This window comes from Macaca thibetana, chromosome 11, assembly GCF_024542745.1.
Source record: "Macaca thibetana thibetana isolate TM-01 chromosome 11, ASM2454274v1, whole genome shotgun sequence".
NCBI classification, from domain to species: Eukaryota; Metazoa; Chordata; class Mammalia; order Primates; family Cercopithecidae; genus Macaca; species Macaca thibetana.
The window spans coordinates 19,865,098-19,882,324 of record NC_065588.1 but is presented as its reverse complement, the minus strand read 5'-3'; the positions used below and the strand labels follow the sequence as shown (position 1 = coordinate 19,882,324).

The following is a 17,227-nucleotide window of genomic DNA, read 5'->3' as shown; positions in this document are numbered from 1 at the left end:
TGGCATTGCTCTAGTGGGGGCTTTCTGCAGTGGCTCTGCCCCTGCAACAGGTCTCTCCCTGGGCTCCCAGGCTTTAGGAACATGCCTTGAAATCTGGCTGAAAGCTGACAACCTCCACAGCTCTTGCTTTCTGCAAGCCTGCAGAATTAGCACCACATGGACACTGCCAAGGCTTACTTAACACCTCGGGCCATTCGAACTCCAGTTAGAGTGGCCAAGAAACACTGCACCAGAATTTGGGGAGCAGAGTTCCAAGGTGGCCCTGGGCAGCAAGCCTGTGGAGTGTGCATTGGGTCCCTCCCTTGAAATCATTGTGCCCTTATAGGCCTGTGGGCCTGTGATGGCCTGTGATGGGAGGGGCAGACTCAAAGGTCTGTGAAATGCCTTCAGGGTCTGTCTCCCATTGTCTTAAGAAATAGCACCTGGCTCCCTCCTATCCATGCTAGTCTCTTTGGCAAAGGTAGCTGGACTATACCCTTGGTTTCCTCTCCTGAACATGCTTTTTCACCCTTTACATGGCCCGGCTGAGCTTTCCAAATCTTTCTACTTTGCTTCTCTTTTGATCATAAATTACATCTTCAAGTCATATTTTCCCTCTTGCAGCTTAGCATAAGTAATTAAAAGCAGCAAGGCAAAAGCCTGAATGATTTGCTACTTGGGTATTTCTTCTGCCAGCTACCCTAGTTCATCAATCTCAAGTTCAGCCTTCCACAAAGCCCTTGGCCATGGACATAGATCTGCCAAGTTATTTGCCAATTTATAACAAGGACACAAGGATGGTCTTTATTAGTTTTCTTTCTTTTCTTTTTCTTTTTTTTTTTTTTTTTTTTTCTTTTTTGAGACAAGGTCTGGCTCTGTCATCTAGAGTGCAACCTCACTCACTGCAACCCCAGGCTCAAGCCATCCTCCCACCTCAGCCTCCCAAGTAGCTTGGACTACAGGCATGCCCCACCGCACCCAACTAGTTTTTGTATTTTTTGTAGAAACAAGGTTTTGCCATGTTGCCCAGATTGGTCTCAAACTTGTGAGCTCAAGCAATCCACCCACCTTGACCTCCCAAAGTGCTGGAATTATAGGCGTGAGCCACCACACCCAGCTACTACAGTTTTCAATACCTTGTTCCTGAGTTCCATCTGAAACCTCACTAGAATGGCCTTTACTATCCAGATTTCAATCAGGTCATGACCACTGAACCAGTCTCCAAGGAGTTCTAAGCTTTCCCTAGTCTTCTAGGAGCCCACTGAGACCCCAGAACCCATTGAAATTATTCAAACTAGCCAATTCTAAGCCCTTAGCAGAACATAGACTTTTTCTCACCTACTTCTCCTAATTCTTCCAGCCTCTGCCCATTACCTAGTTCAAAAGCCACCTTTACCTTTTCAGGTATTCATTATTAGCACCACCCTACTCTCAATTCCAATTTTCTGTCCTAGTTCATTTCTGTTTCATATAAGAGAGTATCTAAAACTCGATAATTTATAAAGAAAAGGAGTTTATTTCTCACAATTATGGAGCCTGAGAATTCCAAGGTCAAGGGACCACATCTGGTGAGGGTCTTCTTGCTGGTGGGGACTCTGCAGAGTCCCAAGGCAATGCAGGGCATCGCATGGAGGAAGGAGCTGAGTAGCCTCACATGGTTACTCAGGTCTCTCTTCCTCTTCTTACAAAGCCATCAGTCCTGCTCCCATGATACCATATTAATCCATTAACCCATTAATTTATTATTCCATTAATGAATTTATCCATTCATGAGGGCAAAGCCTTCATGACCCAATCACCACTTAAAGTCTCCACCTCTCAATACTGACACACTGGGGATTAAACTTCAGCTTGAGTTTGGGAGGAGACAAATATTCAAACCACAGATTCATGCTACAGGCACCTTTAGTAATATTTGAAAAATACAGTGAAATAGCAAAGAAGGGAGAGTGACCAGTGGGAGGGTTCGAGAGAGACTGAGGTTCTTGGAGTGCTACATCATGGAAGGGGCACTTCCACAGGAGGAAACAACATAAGACACAGCACAGAGAAACATTACATTACAGTCTAGTTCACCCAGCATAATTGAAGTGGAAGTTGCAAGACAGGTAAGCATGAAATAAGAGATAAGGTCTCACACCAGTTAGAATGGTGATCATTAGAGAGTCAGAAAACAACAGATGCAGGAGAGGATGTGGAGAAATAGGAACACTTTTACATTGTTGGTGGGAGTGTAAACTAGTTCAACCATTGTGGAAGACAGTTTGGAGATTCCTCAAGGATCTAGAACTAGAAATACCATTTGACCCAGCCATCCCATTACTGGGTATATACCCAAAGGATTATAAATCGTGCTACTATAAAGACACATGCACATGTATGTTTATTGTGGCACTATTCACAATAGCAAAGACTTGGAACCAACCCAAATGTCCATCAATGATAGACTGGATAAAGAAAATGTGGCACATATACACCATGGAATACTATGCAGCCATAAAAAAAGGATGAGTTCATGTCCTTTGCAGGGACATGGATGAAGCTGGAAACCATCATTCTCAGCAAACTATCGCAAGAACAGAAAACCAAGCACCACATGTTCTCACTCATAAATGGGAGTTGAACAATAGAACACATGGACACAGGGAGGGGAACATCACACACTGGGGCCTGTCGTGGAGTGGGAGGCTAGGGGAGGGATAGCATTAGGAGAAATACCTAATATAGGTGACAGGTTGACGGGTGCAGTAAACCACCATGGCACGTGTATACCTATGTAACAAAACTGCATGCTCTGTACATGTATTAGAGAACTTAAACTATAGTAATAAGAAAAAAAAAAGAAATAAGAGAGAAGGTGTGGGGGAAAGTTTTTGTATGGATATCTAGAGTTTATCCTACACTGTTCTTGTTAGCACTTGCCTCTTTAATACTTACAATAATTGCAACCCATATTTGTTTATTTATAAGTACAAGTCAGGACTTTGCTAATTATTTTACGTGTATTATTTCACTTACATCTCACTACAGTACTGGAAATTAATTATTCTGATTTCACAAATAAGGCAACTAAGGCCCAAAGATATTAAGTAGCTCATTTCAAAGCAATCTAAATTCCTTTATCTAAATTCACATTGCACTTTTAGTCTGTATTATCCAAAGCTTGACATTCATTTATTGTCCTTCTGATCACCATATCTCCCAAATTGGGGAACAAAATAAAGCAATATTTTCTTTAATTTTTTTCTACAGCATCTTGCAAAGAGCTGGGAAAAGCATAAATATGTAAACATTCTAGCATAAAAGTCACTTAAATAAATCCATATAAGGCTCTTTTACAACTGATCTATTAAAGCTTTGCATTGAAATGCAAGTCAAGACTATTATTTTTATAGTGGTCTTCATAACTGAAAAGATCATTGATTCTATTAGCTTTTTGTCCATTATGGCCAGGCTGAGGATGATCACAACGCAGGTCAACCAAAGTCTGCAAAGTTGACTGCAAAGGGGGCAGACCAGCCCCTGCCCCTACCTCAGTATGTGAAGACACACCAAGAACACTGCTGGGACCCAACAAATAGCAAATAATGCTTTAGAGCAGCATTAGAAAGCTTTTTGAACTCTCCGTTCAGTCATACAGGAACACAGTAATAACACTGGAAGGGATTTTAATCCATCTGTCCCTTTTTTTTTTTTTTTTTTTTTTTTTTGAGACAGAGTCTCACTCTGTTGCCCACATTGGAATGCAGTGGTGTGATCTCAGCTCACTGCAACCTCCACCTCCCGAATTCAAGCAATTCCCATGCCTCAGCCTCCCGAGAAGCTGGGACTACAGGCGTGGGCCACCTCCCCTGCAAGTGTGCCTTTCATATGCAACCCAACTAATCCAGAGTCCTTACTTCAAACCGCCTCCTCTCTCTGGCTTTTCCACTCCAGAAGGCATTATTCTTCTGCCCTAAGCATACCAGAGCCACGTACCAGAAAACCAGGGGCAGTCCCTACACACTGGAGCCCGTTGAAATTATTCAAACTAGCCAATCCTAGGCCCATGTACCTTGTTCCTTCCTGTGGACTCACAATAAAGGCTCTTGCTCATGCTTTCGTCCTGTTCCTTCTGCCTCCTGAGTGACCCTGGTGCTTCCCTCATATGGCCCTGTGTGGCATGCTGTGCCTCCTGTGTTTTTGGAACTGTGAGTAAAAATGTCTTCCTCCATGACAGTCATTTCCATGTCTGCATGTCTTACCATACATGATTAAAACAAATCCCAGATACATTTTTAAATTATGATATTGGGGGAGTTTCCTAACCTTCCTGTGAGTCAGTCTCCACATGTTTACAATGAAAATAATATCACCTGCCTCAAACAAACAGTTACGAAAATAATTAATATATAGAAAATATTGAGTTCAGTACTCAATATGTAGGGCACATTTAATAGCTCTTCGGTATTTTTACGAGGATTAATAATAAATCATAAAATAATGTATTCTAAAATTAGCATTCTAGGCTGGGTGCAGTGGCTCACACCTGTAATCCTAGCACTTTGGAAGGTTGAGGCAGGTGGATCACCTGAGCTCATTAGTTCAAGACCAGCCTGGGCAACATGGCAAAACCCCATCTCTCCTAAAAATACAAAAAAATTAGCCAGGCATGGTGGCACATGCCTGTAATCCCAGCTACTCAGGAAGCTGTGGCTCCTGAGTAGCTTAAGCCTGGGAGGTGGAGGTTGCAGTGAGCCGAGATCATGCCACTGCACTCCAGCATGGGCAACAGAGGGAGACTCTGTCTCAGGAAAAAAAAAATATATATAGCATTCTAAACCAGTATACTTTGCAAACTATGGATTACTGCTATGGCTTGAATGTCCCTCCTAAACACATGTTGAGATTTCATTGCCTTTGTAACAGTATTAAGGGGTGAGATCTTAAGAGGTGATTAAGTCATGAGGGCTCTACAGATGGCTGCCGTCTGTGTTCATGAGGGTTCTGCCCTCATGAATGGATTAATACCATTACCACAGGAGTGGATTAGTTTTATTGAGACTGGATTTGTCCTAAAAGTGAGTTTGGCCAAATTTCCTGTCTCCGTCCTGCCATCGCACATGATCACTTGCCCTTGCACCATGTTATGATGCAGCAAGAAGGCCCTCAACAGATGCCAGTACCATGCTCTTGGTCTTCCCAACCTCCAGAACTGTGAGAAATAAATTTCTCTTTGTTATAAATTACCCAGTCTTTGGCGTTCTGTTGCAGTGGCAGAAACAGTCTAAGACAATTACTTTTAGTTTTTACAGTCATACATTTAGCACGCATGGGTTCAGCAATATGTGAGAAACACTAAAGTTTCATACCATCTTAATAATGTCTAGTTTTGCAAAGGAAGGAATTAAATTGAGTACAATATGAGTATGATTTTAGTATGAGTGGCCCTGGACAATGGCCCAAACTCTAGTTTCAACATGGCTTCCAACAGCCTGACCAATGGGTTATTAAGTAATAAAACTTTCTTTGATTCTCTGTGGAAAATACCCTTGCAACCCACTCCCCCTAAAAAAGTTGGCTGTTGATGTAAGAAAATATTAAGTAAATAAATTTAAGAAAGGGATGATTGGAAGCCAGAAAATATAAGTTTTGGATAAATTAAAGGACAAAATATTAAACTCAGCCAAAGCTGGGATGCATGATGTAAAGTTCACCAGATGCTCTATATAAAAACAAGAAAGAGCCATTCTTTAGACTGTTTCAAGGAGTGTTCCAACAAAATGCAAACTTTGCTTCTATATGAGAAATCAAACCATATTTTAAATCAAAAAAGGGCTCAACTTACAAAATAAAGGGATGTATAACAGATGACTCAGGGTAAACGTGATTAGAGGAAAAGTTAGAAGCTTACCTTTTTTTTTTTTTTTGGGAAAAAGCTAGAAGCTTACTATTTTTTTTTTTTTTAAGTTGCAGGGAAACAATAGAGAGTGAGGGCACTGGACTGACCTTTGCTGTGAATAGAAGTAGATTCAAAGCGTGAACAAAGCATTTTTCCCAGAAATACGAAGTGCACATGAGATATATCATTAACTTAGCATATTGCTATAGGAGCATTTTCTTTCATACCAAAGAATACACTGCATTATATATGAACAAATACTCAACGCAGACGAAAAATCACAATCATAGAAAATAAATAATATTTTTAAATATAAAGGCAATATATTTTCTTACACGAATTTCTAGTTCCCAGTTTTCCCAGGGGTCTCCTTCACGTTGAATCAAAGGTATTAATTACTTAAAAGAAATCAATTTTGCCCGGGCACGGTGGCTCACACCTATAATCCTAGCACTTTGGGAGGCCGAGGTGGGTGGATTGCCTGAGCTCAGGCTGGGCAACACGGTGAAACCCCATCTCTAATAAAATACAAAAGAAATTAGCCAGGTGTGGCAGCGTGTGCCTGTAGTCCCAGCTACTCAGGAGGCTGAGGCAGGAGGATTGCTTGAACCTAGGAGGCAGAGGTTGCAGTGAGTCAAGGTTGCGCCACTGCACAATCTATAATCCTAGCACTTTGGGAGGCCGAGGTGGGTGGATTGCCTGAGCTCAGGCTGGGCAACACGGTGAAACCCCATCTCTAATAAAATACAAAAGAAATTAGCCAGGTGTGGCAGCGTGTGCCTGTAGTCCCAGCTACTCAGGAGGCTGAGGCAGGAGGATTGCTTGAACCTAGGAGGCAGAGGTTGCAGTGAGTCAAGATTGCGCCACTGCACTCCAGCCTGGGCAACAGAGCAAGACTCTGTCTCTAAAAAAAAAAAAGAAGTCAATTTTAAGTTTTAGGTTATATTTGAACACAATAGAATCAACAAGTTTTACTTTCAGAGAAATGAATTGTTTTAATCCTAAAATCTTTTATTAAGTTCAGAATGTAGAATTTATGAGACAAGATAGAAAGAATGCAGATTATGACATCAAAGTGGCTTCCTATACATAGAAAAGGATGTAAAAGCTCAAGTAGCAAGGCAAGAAGTAGAAAGAACTGAAAAGTTAAAGCTAGGCCGGGCACAGTGGCTCATGCCTATAATCCCAGCACTTTGGGAGGCCACAGCCGGAGGATCACTTGAGATCGGGAGTTCGAGACCAGCCTGGCCAGTATGGTGAAACCCTGTCTCTACTAAAAATACAAAAATTAGCCGGGCATGGTGAAGCACACCTGTAATCCAAGCTACTTGGGAGGCTGAGACAGGAGAATCGCTTGAATCCAAGAGACAGAGGTTGCAGTGAGCCAAGATCATGCCACTGCACTCCAGCCTGGGTGACAGAGAAAGAAACCTCTCAAAAAATATTAAATATTAAAAATTGAAAAGGTAAAGCTAGAGTAATATAATGCCTGGGACTCCAAGAAAGAAATCAGGGCCTACATACCACCTTCCTGGGCTACAACCTGAGAGAAACACCACCACCACCACTACCACACTCCTGCCAAAAAAAAAATTTCCCAAATCTCCATGCCTGGCTAGCTAGATGAGCTGGAGCTAGCATTTCCAGTAGTCCATTACTTGAGAACAGCATGCAGTAGATCCTGAAATTTCCATATGCTCACATGGGTAACATGGAAATTCTGAGAACAATAGACTTTTTAAAGGATAATTTCATTTTTTAAGGGAAGTATAATAACGACTCCCATACAAATACAAACCGAACACAATTTAAAGATTGTTTTTAACTCATTAATTAATGAAGAGACTGGTAAGATATTACATCTGGCTCTAAAAAGAATTCAAAGAATATATACATAAATGCTGCAACAAATTTACAAATAGATGTAAAATGGAGCTGTCTGCAGGGCAATAAATTACTGCATTCCACTAGATACAATTAATTTGAATTGGACAAGAATCGTATATATCATTTTTAGTTTTCTACAACTTACAGAATTGTAAAATAGCCCAAACACAATGAAAGGAACCAGATAACTAGAAGGATACACTAGACTATGCTTTATTTTCCATTAAAGACTCGCAATAATCTTTTCATTCATTTTACAGTCTTTTGCAATGATTGGAAGATGCCTGTGATCTGGAGAAAAAAATGAGAGTCTACAGAGACCTTGCCTCCCGAGGCAATGGCGTATCTCACAGCCACTAGTGGTGACAGTCAAGAGAATGACCAAAAATAGGATCCAACCAGCCCACTATGAGGAACACCAGCACCGAAGGCCTGGTTACCACGGTGGGATAAGGGTCCAGTTGGTAGAGCCCAGCAAAAGCCCAGAGGGCAAAGGCCTCTTCCACTCTCATCAAGATACTAAGCTTCTCCATGAACCCAGGTACCATCTTAGGAAGGAGGAATGAGGTGAGACCCCTTGAGAGATAGGAAAAGCTTAACTTTTAATGAGTATTTAGCAGAAAGAGATTGATTTGAAACGGAAGAAACTGGGTTACTTTTTATTGACCAGGGACATATGCTGAATTGTGCCCTCACACACACAAATTTGTGTGTTGAAGCCCTAACCCTCAATACCCCAGGATGTAACTGTATTTAGAGACAGCGCCTTTAAAGAGGTGATGAAGTTAAAATGAGGCCCTAAGGGTGGACAGTAATCCAATCTGACCAGTATTATAAGTAAAGGAAATTTGGACATACAAGGAAACACCAGATGCCCACACACAGAGGAAAGACAAGGTGAGAACACAGAGAGAAGGCAGCCATTTGCAAGCTGAGGAGAGAGGCTTCATGAGAAACAAGCACTGCCAACACCCGAATCTTGGATTTCCAGCCCCTAAAACCATAAGAAAATTAATTTCTGTTGTTTAAGCCATCCAGTCCCTAGCATTTCATTACAGCAGCCATAGCAAACTAATACAGCATTTTAAGGGTTGTGGGGTTTTCATTTCATATCAGTAGGAGCAAAAGCAAGATGAAATGTCAGTTAAATAAAATGTAAAAAGCTACTTGTTTGTTTTTTGGTTTTGGACATCCTTGGGCATTTTAATCCTGTCATATAGGATGAGTGCTTCATAGATTTTTGGACACATTCTCAGACCCAAAGTTACGAATAACCTTTACTAGTTAAAGGACTTCAACAGAGCAAAGCCTATGGCCACCAAGGAAACAAGTCTCAAAGAGCTCAAAATCTCCTTCTGGCCACTGCTCAGTGTCAGGCTTCTACAGGATAGAAATGATGAGGGGGAAGCAAAAGGTGTAAGACTGGAAAGATGATATTCTTGAATCAGGTTCTTTCCTAAAATCATGATTGGCAGTTACCTTCATCCATTTGTGCTGCTATAATAAAGTACCTGACGCTGGGCAATTGATAAAGAACGGAAATGTATTTCTCTCAGCTCTAGAGGCTGAGAAGTCCAAGGTCAAGGCGCTGGCAAGTTTGGCGTCTGGTGAGGGCTGCTCCATCAGTGGCATGTTCTTACAGTGGCATCCTCACATGGCAGAAGGAGGAGGAGTAAGGGGACCTTGAGCCACTTCCTTCCAGTCCTTTTATAAGACACTAATCCATTCACAAGTGCAGAGCCCTCATGGCCTAACCACCTGCTAAAGGCACCCCTCCTAATACCACTACATGGGGATTAAGTCTCAACATGAATTTTGGAGGAGACATAAATGTTCAGACCATAGCAGCAGTATTTTTTCTCTTTTTCAAACTGTTATGTGTTTCTGAGCTCTTCTGTTGGGGGAGGGAGATCACAAAGGTTTTCTGGAAAAGCAATTCCAAACAGATATCTGAAGAATATGTTTTTCGTTCAGTGATTGCTAAGAAAAAAAAAAGCTCGTTAGCTTTGACCTGAATATGGATACACCCAGGCATAAGTGTCTGGTGTAGAAACAATGCCATGCTAACTTCAGTGAGAGAGAAAAACACAAATACTACATTTCCAAATTTAGTCAACTAGGGACATTGAGTCAGGCCAATTTAAAACCAGCCCAAAATTTCATCATTCCAAGGAGTTGAGTATTCTCTCTTATCTACTAATCTAAAATTAAATTTCCCGTTTAGCTTTGACATAGAGACTATTTATAGACATTCAAAAAAAGAAGAAAATCAAAAGGCTTAAACCCAGGTCATAGTTCCTAAAACCAAAAGCAGTGAGAAGAAAGCGACATCTAATGGTTGGTTTACTTCAAAACATCTCTGGTTGCCCTCTAAAACTCAAGAGATGAGGAAAGAGAGATTTTGACCTTAGCCATTAGAAAAAGCCTCAAAAATCCTAAAAAGTCAAAAATGTCATCCAGCCCTCTGGGAAACCGGCTCAATGCATTCAAATTAATGTCATGCCGGGCTGTAGAAACTTCTGACCAGAAGACATTCCAAGGACTAACCATAAACAGCTTAAATGATATTAGATGCGTCATAAGATCTTTTTTTACTCTTGTTAAAAAATAACAATAACAAACACTTATGAAGTACAGAGATGTGCCAAATCCTGGCCTAAGTGTCTCATATATACTAACTCATCTAAAGATATTTTTCCACAATATTTATACACACGAATAAACAATAAATTCTACTAAAATTCTTAAGGCTAAAGTAGGAATGAATTAATGTTGTGAAAAGACAGGAATATTAAATGTATGTAATTACTTTCTTAGAACAGAATTGCAAAAGAACTTGAGAGGTCATCGTTCAGGAGCTGTTGAAAAATCCATCCCATGAGAGAAAACGCAGCATTTTCACTTATTTTTATTTATTCCTTCATTCTTTCTATCCTGCTCTTTGCTTTCTTGTCTTCCATCTTGTGAAAATACTTATGACAAACTTTTTATCCTGTCGTTGAATTTTGCTGGTACTTTTTTGGCTTAAAGGTGAACTCCTGAAGTTTATCTCCTTCCAGGCATCATCCCTTCAGTTCTGGAAACAGTTACCAGATAAATGGTGGTAACTAGCTTAAGCATCACAGGACGAATGGCCAGGCTAATATCAAGAATAAGTATATGAATCACAACTATATTTCTGCTATAGCAAAATGTCTTCAAGTAAAAATTAGACCATAAGCATTAACTTAAACCGCCTATTAAAAGAAGATTATTTAAAATATTACATGTTAACTATTCAACCAGTTAAATAGCAACCAATATACTGCTCCTACATTTAAATGTAGTTTCATTTTTTATACAAGTTATGGAAGCCATATGTATTCTTACCTACAGTTTTATCAGTCAATAAATTACACATGGTCTCCTGCCTATATGTAAGTTCTGTCTGAGAGACAGCATCAGGGATTTTATTTTAATAATAACCATTCCTTTGCAATGAATAAAGACATTAATTTATCTCTTATGGACTCATAATTTGTTCTGAAGCATCTTCTGTTGTTATGTGGACTCTCTTTTTCCTTGAAGGCTGGAAGGGAGCAGGGGTCCAGGGCTTCACTAGTCTCCTGCTTTTGGAGCATATCTCTCTGCTATATGTAGAAGCTTTTTTTCCTTTTTCCTTTTTCCTTTTGTAATACTTAGAACAGAAAATGCAAAGACTACATACCCTTACCAGAATATATAAAACTCTTTGCTTACATTTCTTCAATCAAGAAGAGGTTCTATTAAGAACCAAATTTCTACATGGCCCAATCTTCTTTCCTTCAACTTTAAATATCATATACAATGTATTTTACAAAGAATACGTTAGGATTATCTATTAAGCTGGTAATCTCCATTAGAGGAATTGATTATTTTGTACTCCTCAGAACAAAAGGAACACAAATTTCAGACACACAACCCAGAACGAGCATAGGGATTTAATCAGCCCACTGCTGAAAAGACAAAGCCCTGGCCCGTATTATTTATTGGTGACTTCCAGGAGCATGGACATAAGATCTTTTGTTCTTTCTGTTTCTTAAAGAGGAAAATTGCAGGAGAAAAAGAAAATCTATCCTTTTCTCTTTATACCTGTTAAGAGGAAGAAATGTTTCAGTTACATTTCTGACTATGGAAAAAATGACAAGTTACTGATTAAAAAACAAAAATCAAAGATGAACTCCATAATATTCTCCTTTCCTTAGAGTCCTCAAACTCTCACACAGTCCAGGCCCCCGAGCCCCACTCTCAGTTCCTTCCCAAATAAAGTCCTCAACCTTTTAGGAAGCTTCCCTCTCAGCCTCACTCCAGGCATTGTTCCAAGAGGCCCTGGCACATGTTGGGCTCTCATACCTGTGCCCTAAATTAATTAACTGTAAAACGAGCATTGTTATAAGCTTATTTTCAACTCGTCCACAGGTCAGTTTCTCTGGCCAGAATCAGCCTGCAAATACGGTAATTTCAATTTCACAATTGTATTTCTAGAGCAGTTGAGGGGAAGCAATCATGTTAGGCCAAACTAGCAACTGAGCCAGGCCTTGTGTCAGAAAGATGGGGGCTGACAGTGGCTAAGACAATTTCTTCCAAAACACTAGGTATTTAGGTCAGGAGAAGCTTAAACAAAGCAATAGCTCTTCTTGTCATCAGAGGCCTTGGTTTTCACACCTGTAAAACAAAATCCTTGGTCTAAATGACTTCTGACACTCTGACTTAACTTTTGCCACAGAGTTCAAGCTAGAAACAAGAAAGTAGCTATAAAAGCCAGGACCCTTTATGATATAGCCAAGAGAGAAATCTAACTCACCAAAAATTCAGAGAGGGGAGTGCTTCTCATGAGAAAAGAATGAGAGACTAATTCCCAAGGATTTTCTCTTCAAACAGCACGTCGTGGAGAAAGAAAGATAAATGGAGAAACATGGCAGTAAGAAAATTCCATAGATGAGAAAAAAGACAGGGAACTTCTTAGCACCTGCCCTAGTCGTAAATTGTCAATAGAGAGATGCTTTTCTTTTTTTTTTTTTTTTTTTTTTTTTTTTTTTTTTTTTTTTTTTGAGACGGAGTCTCGCTCTGCCGTTCAGGCTGGAGTGCAGTGGCCGGATCTCAGCTCACTGCAAGCTCCGCCTCCCGGGTTGACGCCATTCTCCTGCCTCAGCCTCCCGAGTAGTTGGGACTACAGGCGCCCGCCACCACGCCCGGCTAGTTTTTTGTATTTTTTAGTAGAGATGGGGTTTCACCGTGTTAGTCAGGATGGTCTCGATCTCCTGACCTCGTGATCCGCCCGTCTCGAGATGCTTTTCAAACTATGGTAAACAACCTGTTTTGTTTTTTATTTCTAATCTTGTTATAAGCTGATCTCTGATCTTTGTAAAGGTAGAGAGAGACATCATAACACTTCCTCTCTAAAGTTTGGAAAGAGAGCAAACACTATCTTGAAGGTAATAATTACAGAGTTGCTTAGCCCCGGTCTAGCAAATTGTTAAATAAATTTTGCAGAAGTGCGTCAAAACAAGCACACCATGAAGGGCCTACTTGCAAACTAACAAGTTAGCCTGCTAGAGTTTATGGATGCTGGCAGAAGACATGAGACTCCTGGATTATAGACAAATGAGAGGTTATTACTCACCACGATAGTAGTAGCCAGAGTATCAGCATCTGAGCCAATTCTTCCAAACCCCAGTACCCACAAGGTAATGCAAATAAGGCAAAAAAAAAAAAAAAAAACCTGAACTTAGAAAACCTGAATATTTTATAACAGGAAATAAGCATGCCTGCTTATGCCCTGGAAAGAGATGTCATCCTTATTATATTGTGCAGTAAGCATGCTTATATGTTTGCCCCAGTGGAGGATACTACCTTTACCTGCCAAGGTGAATTAGTCTCCTATTGCTGCCATAACAAATTAGCACAAATTTAGTGGCTTAATGGATACAAATGTATTATCTTGCAGTTCTGGAGTCAGAAGTCCAAATTGGGCCTCACTGCACTAAAATTTCTTTTCCATTTTGTTAACGTTTTAGCTTCTAGAGGTCACCAGCATGCCTTGGACCATAGCCCCATTCTTCCATCTTCAAAACTAACAAAGGCAAATTGAGTCCTTTTCACATCACATCACTCTGAACTCACTCTTCCACTTTAAAGGATGCCTGTGATTACACTGAGCCCACCTGAATAATCCAGGATAACCTTTGTATGTGAAGGTCCTTTAGTTGATCAGCATTCTTAATTTCATCTGTAACATAAATTTTCATTTGTTATGCAAGGTAACATATTCACAGGTTCCTGGGATTAAGCTCTGGACATCTTGGGGGAGCCATTATACTGCCTACCACACAAAACAATAAGAAAATCTGCCCTTTGTTTTAGAGCAAGCTTGTCCAACCTGCAGCCCACGGGCCACACATGGACTAGAATGGCTTTGAATGCAACCCAACACAAATTGGTAAACTTTCTTAAAACATTATGAGGGTTTTTTGCGATTTTTTTTTAGCTCATCAGCTATAGTGAGTATGTTTTTTATATGTGGCACAAGACAATTCTTCTTCCAATGTGGCCCAGGGAAGCCAAAAGATCAGACACCCCTGTTCCAGAGGGAGATACAATCTCTATTGTCCAAAGCCGTTAATTATACTATACAAGCATCCTTCAAAAGATAGTTTAGAACAAGGGGAAGTCGATGCTTTGCTTCACAAAACACACAGACACGTGAAAGAGCCATAGAAGATGGACCCTCACGACCAGTTGCTACTCTTACATATCCGCATAAGAAACTGAGTAAGGATATTTAATTGCTTTAAACTATATGCATATATTTTTTAAATATGACACCTGACCATTTGGATCACAAAGCTATCTTGGTCTATATAGGTTAAAATCACTATATAATTCCATATATTCATGGAAAGAGAAATTATACTGAATCTTTTGAACAGAAGTTTCCTAGTTTAATCACGGACAAAGTGTGTAATCAACCATCATCCACTCACAGAGATCAATGAACACTTACAGGAAACAAAGCGGTTTGAACAACCCAGCAAAGTTTGTTTGGAGGTCAACGTTGGGGAAAGAGTCTTTTGATATTCAATTCCAGGGCTAAAGAATTTTCTGTATCAGGAAATTCTTCATACTTAACCTTAAATCTTGGTATTTGCAGCTTTAACTCATCTCTTCTTAATCTGTCCTCAGGGAGCTCTTTCACATGATCCTTAGTGTCTTCTAGAAAGGACAAAGATAAGACTCTCATGATACTCTCCATCATAAATTGTTCTGAAAGAAATTTTCCCTGCTGCTCTTATACCAAACCCATAAAAGATATGCTTTGGTAAATTTTAGTTTTCTAGTGAAGATTAATTCTATCCGTATTAAATTGTTCTCATTGGAGTAAGTGGAAAGATGTTTAACATCTTTGGAGAAATATTTCCATTTTCTATTTTGTTTGTGATAAGAAGTGAAAACAGAAGTTACAACTGAAACACCAAGGAAAAAAATAGATGATAAAGTATGAGATCATATGCAGAAGTTGCAAAGGAATTAGCCCAAAAGTCCTTAACAATAGCTCTTAAAATCCTTCGTGTACATCAAGGTTATAAAAGGGCATATTGTTAAATATTGGTGAGAATTTGTGAAAATAATTTGAGAACAGCTGTTGCCCCTCTCTGAATCCCAGTGCTGCAACATCGTAAAGGAGTTTAGGGAAAACCTGACCCTTACCTCATGAGGGCAAGAGAGAGCTTCAAGAAGACTACTCTGAGAGTAAGGCAATCCTCCTAACTGATGAAAGCTGGATAAAGAAGAGTTTGCTTCTGTGTTGGAATCAGCCTTCATTTCCAAAGTTCATCTAGGCAAATCATGTGTTTCTTGTATACGATGTGTGAGCCTAGGGTCACCAGGCATGGTGTGCAAGTTGTATGCTGTCAAGGGTACAACATCTAATGTCAACATTTAATCACATGGTAGTCATCATAAGTTTCTATGTTTACTTTCTGGTAGATGGCAATAGAGGTTCTTGTTCTAACAAAACCGGTGTGTATTACAACAATTTCCCCATAGGCAGAAATAAAGTATCTTGAGAAACGGGCACCTCTTTCTAATAAACACAAAGAACGACATGGACAAGCATGGGCACTATGTGAGTTTCGTGTGTGAGAGAAAGAGCCAGCAGAGAGGTTGTTTTTCATCCCATTCAATAGAGCTACCTAGAGAAGCTAATGAAACCTCAGCAAACAGAAGCCAGAGGTAGACCCCCTGATTTTAAGGATCTAAAGATGAAATAAGCAAGAGCATTCCGTTGGAACAAGAGAACTACAGATTAGAAATCCACCATCAGGAGAAGTTGCTGCCTACAGGACAAAAGAAAGCATCCCAGGCCAGGCGCCATGGCTCACACCTATAATCCCACCACTTTGGGAGGCTGAGGTGGGCGGATCACGAGGTCAAGAGCTTGAGACCAGCCTGGCCAACATGGTGTAACCCCATCTCTACTAAAACTACAAAAACTAACCAGGCGTAGTGGTGCGCACCCATAATCCCAGCTACTCAGGAGGCTGAGGCAGGAGAATTGCTTGAACCCGAGAGGCATAGGTTGCAGTGAACCAAGATCGCGCCTCTGCACTCCAGCCTCGGTGACAGAGTAAGACTCTGTCTTGGGAAAAAAAAAAAAGAAAAAAGTTAAAAATTTAAAAAAAAAAGCATCCCAGGAGAGAAAGGGTTCAGGTTAAATATTAGCAAACCACCACCCTTTCTTCCTCCATCCTGTTTCAACCACTGGGGTCAGTAGCATGGTTGACAAGATGGAAGGCATGACAGAAGCACATGTGTAATGTGCCACATCACATCTAGGTTGGAAAGTCCCAGAGGAATGTTGGTTCTCAAATGCTTCTCTCATACCCTTAGAACCCCCAGGCTTAAATAACTTCTGCACAGTCCCAAAATATAGTTCACACACACGCAGGAGTTATGATTTATGGTGTTTCTTCAATCTCAAAATTTTAGTAAATTTTAATATTATTTTTTATAGTTTGATCATACTGGCATTTAGAGGTTAAATCAAGTTTAGCCTAAAGCTGCCTCCTTCCATATTTTAAGTTTCCCCTAAAGGTTTTTCTGCACTTTGTGAACTATAACAAGTGGAGGTATAATCAGACCTTAGCCTACACTGAGTTTTGGCCAATTAATGTAGCCAATTGTTTGAACCGTGTTCAAATAAGGCAAACACTGAGCTGTAACCAATCCAGTTGTTTCTGTACCTCACTTCTGCTTTCTGTATGTCACTTTCCTTTTTCTGCCCATAAATCTTCCACCACATGGCTACGCTGGAGTCTCTGAGCCTACTACCGCTCAGAAGGCTGCCTGATTCACGAATCGTTCATTGCTCAATTAAACGCCTTTAAATTTAATTTGGCTTAAGTTTTTTTGTTTTTGTTTTTGTTTTTTTTATCAAGAGAATCATAAAACAAAGCAATCTAA

The 17,227-nt window shown here is 40.1% G+C and overlaps 1 protein-coding gene and 1 long non-coding RNA gene across 5 annotated transcripts in view; one reads left to right on the top strand and one right to left on the bottom strand.

Annotated features, from left to right (window-relative positions):
• LOC126930513 (uncharacterized) overlaps positions 1 to 8,868 on the top strand; it is a 31,997-nt gene extending 23,129 nt beyond the window's left edge. The window contains exon 3 of the long non-coding RNA XR_007717610.1: positions 8,008 to 8,868. This is a non-coding gene — a long non-coding RNA (uncharacterized LOC126930513). The remainder of the gene's footprint in view (positions 1 to 8,007) is intronic.
• The window catches only part of AEBP2 (AE binding protein 2), a 255,197-nt gene that overhangs the window by 10,064 nt on the left and 227,906 nt on the right, over positions 1 to 17,227 (bottom strand). Inside the window, exons 9-10 of one of the 4 annotated variants that reach the window (XR_007717609.1) lie at positions 14,895 to 15,672; positions 13,930 to 13,994 (exon numbers count right to left, since the gene is read on the bottom strand). Coding sequence is in view for 1 of the 4 variants with exons in the window: in XM_050747605.1 (XP_050603562.1) it covers positions 15,645 to 15,672 (28 nt within the window). In the remaining 3 variants the exon portion in view is untranslated. Of the gene's footprint in view, positions 1 to 8,859; positions 15,673 to 17,227 lie in introns of those variants that run through there. The other 3 variants (XR_007717607.1, XR_007717608.1, XM_050747605.1) reach the window with 3 other exon arrangements.